The sequence below is a fragment of the Bos mutus genome, chromosome X (assembly GCF_027580195.1).
Source record: "Bos mutus isolate GX-2022 chromosome X, NWIPB_WYAK_1.1, whole genome shotgun sequence".
Classification (NCBI taxonomy): Eukaryota; Metazoa; Chordata; class Mammalia; order Artiodactyla; family Bovidae; genus Bos; species Bos mutus.
The window spans coordinates 9,862,945-9,864,809 of record NC_091646.1 but is presented as its reverse complement, the minus strand read 5'-3'; the positions used below and the strand labels follow the sequence as shown (position 1 = coordinate 9,864,809).

General features: G+C 57.4%; 1 protein-coding gene across 1 annotated transcript; it reads left to right on the top strand.

The window, feature by feature from the left end:
- The first annotated feature begins 340 nt into the window (after positions 1-340).
- Positions 341-1,601, top strand: EOLA1 (endothelium and lymphocyte associated ASCH domain 1). The gene is made up of 2 exons (XM_005911884.3): positions 341-593; positions 1,336-1,601. The coding sequence occupies exons 1-2, from the start codon at positions 341-343 to the stop codon at positions 1,599-1,601; spliced, it is 519 nt and encodes a 172-aa protein (XP_005911946.3).
- The last annotated feature ends 264 nt before the right edge of the window (positions 1,602-1,865 follow it).

Sequence of the window (1,865 nt, the reverse complement as noted above, 5' to 3'; positions counted from 1 at the left end):
TCCCTCCTCAGTGCTCCCAGGGTTTTGAGTCCCTCTGTCTTGGAACTCACCTTGTGCCTCTCTCCCACTGTCCTGCCCTCCTTTCTGACCTCCCAACAGACTGCATGTGATGGATGGGTCCTCTGGGTCACCACCCACTGTCAGCAGACCATGTGGAGATGGATCGAAGGAGCCAGCCCTCTGTGACCCTCTCCTCTGTGTCAGCAGGCTTGGAGGATGCTCGGACACATGAGGCTGATGTCTGGCCCAGGGCTCTGAGCTTGGAGGCCTGTGTGTCAGGCTCCTGGCCTTTGTGGTTCTATGTTTCCACAGCCACATGAGGCTGTGGGAGCCTGGGGAGATGAAGTTCAGCTGTCTGTCCTTCCGACAGCCTTCTGCGGGTTTCATCTTAAACAGTGTCAAGATCCTGGAGATGTGTTGGCAGCCCACGCTATGCGGCCACCGGCACTGTACCCTGGCAGTCCACATCGCACACCGGGACTGGGAGGATGCATCCTGGCGGGAGCTGCTGGAGCAGAGGCTGGGGATGAGCCCCACCCAGATCCAGGCTTTGCTGCTGGACAGGGACAAGTTCGGCCACAGAGTGATCATGGGCAACTGATTCCCTGTCCCGTGGTGCCTGCATGGCCCCTGGTGCTGCCCTGGATCTCAGCTGGGTTATGCTTGTTTGTTTTCTGTTGAACCGTTTGGTTGGGGGGGGGGATGGGGCTGGGGTTTCTTCAGAGGGGCAGCAAGGGTTCCTGGGCTGGGAAATAGTGGCCCCAGGTGCCTGACCACCACTCTGGTCCTCAATCTCCGTTTGTGCTCTGAGAGGCAGAGGTGGGTCCAGGTCTGCACATGGCACTTGTCTCTGTGAATATACGTATGTCTGTGTGTGTCCCCATGTGTATCTGTGTGCCCAGCAGAGACCATAAGAGGCACCATAGCACCCAGCCTGGGTTCCCCAACCCCACTGCCTGCAGCCAGGCCTGAGCAGGTCCCCTGACTCCCCAGGGGTGAGGCCGCACAGCAACACCTGTCTGTTGGTGAATCGCTTGGGGACCTGATGTCCACAGGCTCCCCACCGGGGCCCTTCTGCTCTGTCCCTGCAGCCTGCAGTGGGCAGACTGAGAGTTGCCCATGTCCTGGTGGGTTCGTGGAGCACTCTCCATTTCATTTGGCTCTCTCTCTCACTTGGCCTCACCCCAAATTCCCTTTGCTGAGCTGATCCCATCTGAAATGCTTAGCCAGAGGACCCAGTTCACCCTGGTTCCTCTCTGTGATATGGTCTTACTCTCTAGCAGGCATGACTTTGAATCACCTTGTTGTCTTTCTGTGTCCTGTCTTTGCACACAGTTCTGGTGGACATTAGGGACACTTTGCTGTGCCCAGAAAACATAGGTCATGACGAGGTGAAGGAGCTGGAGAATCAAGCCCTGCTACCAGCCCTGGGACAGAAGTACCTGACTGTGCTCACCAACCCCCACTGGCTGCTGCAGCCCATCCCGGGGTGGGCCGGAAAGGACATCTTCCAGGTGTACATCCCCAAGCACCTGATCCCCTTTGGTCAGGAGGCCTGTCCAGACTGGGCTCTTGAGAGGAAGGAGACCAGCTCATGGTGACACCATCCAGTCGCCACCAGGCCCTAGACGTGCCCATCTGGTTCAGTCTGAATCAGCCCCACCCTGGGTTGCACTGCCCACTTGGTGTGGGGTCTGGGGCCAGGACTTCCCTCATGCTGTGCTACTCTGGACTCAGTGAGAGTCTCCAGGGCTTTGAGCTTTACGAAAAGATGACGTTGCCACTCGTTTTGGCCCTGCTGGGTCTGGGCATTTGAGAGAAATGTGTTGTTAGGAAACCGGTTAGTGTTTTTCCCTCTCTGTTTT

Coding starts and splice junctions, on each gene's coding strand:
- EOLA1 (XM_005911884.3), top strand. CDS start 341: ATGAAGTTCAGCTGTCTGTCCTTCCGACAGCCTTCTGCGGGTTTCATC. Junction 594..1,335: donor CGGCCACAGAGTGATCATGG/GCAACTGATTCC, acceptor CTTTGCACACAG/TTCTGGTGGACATTAGGGAC.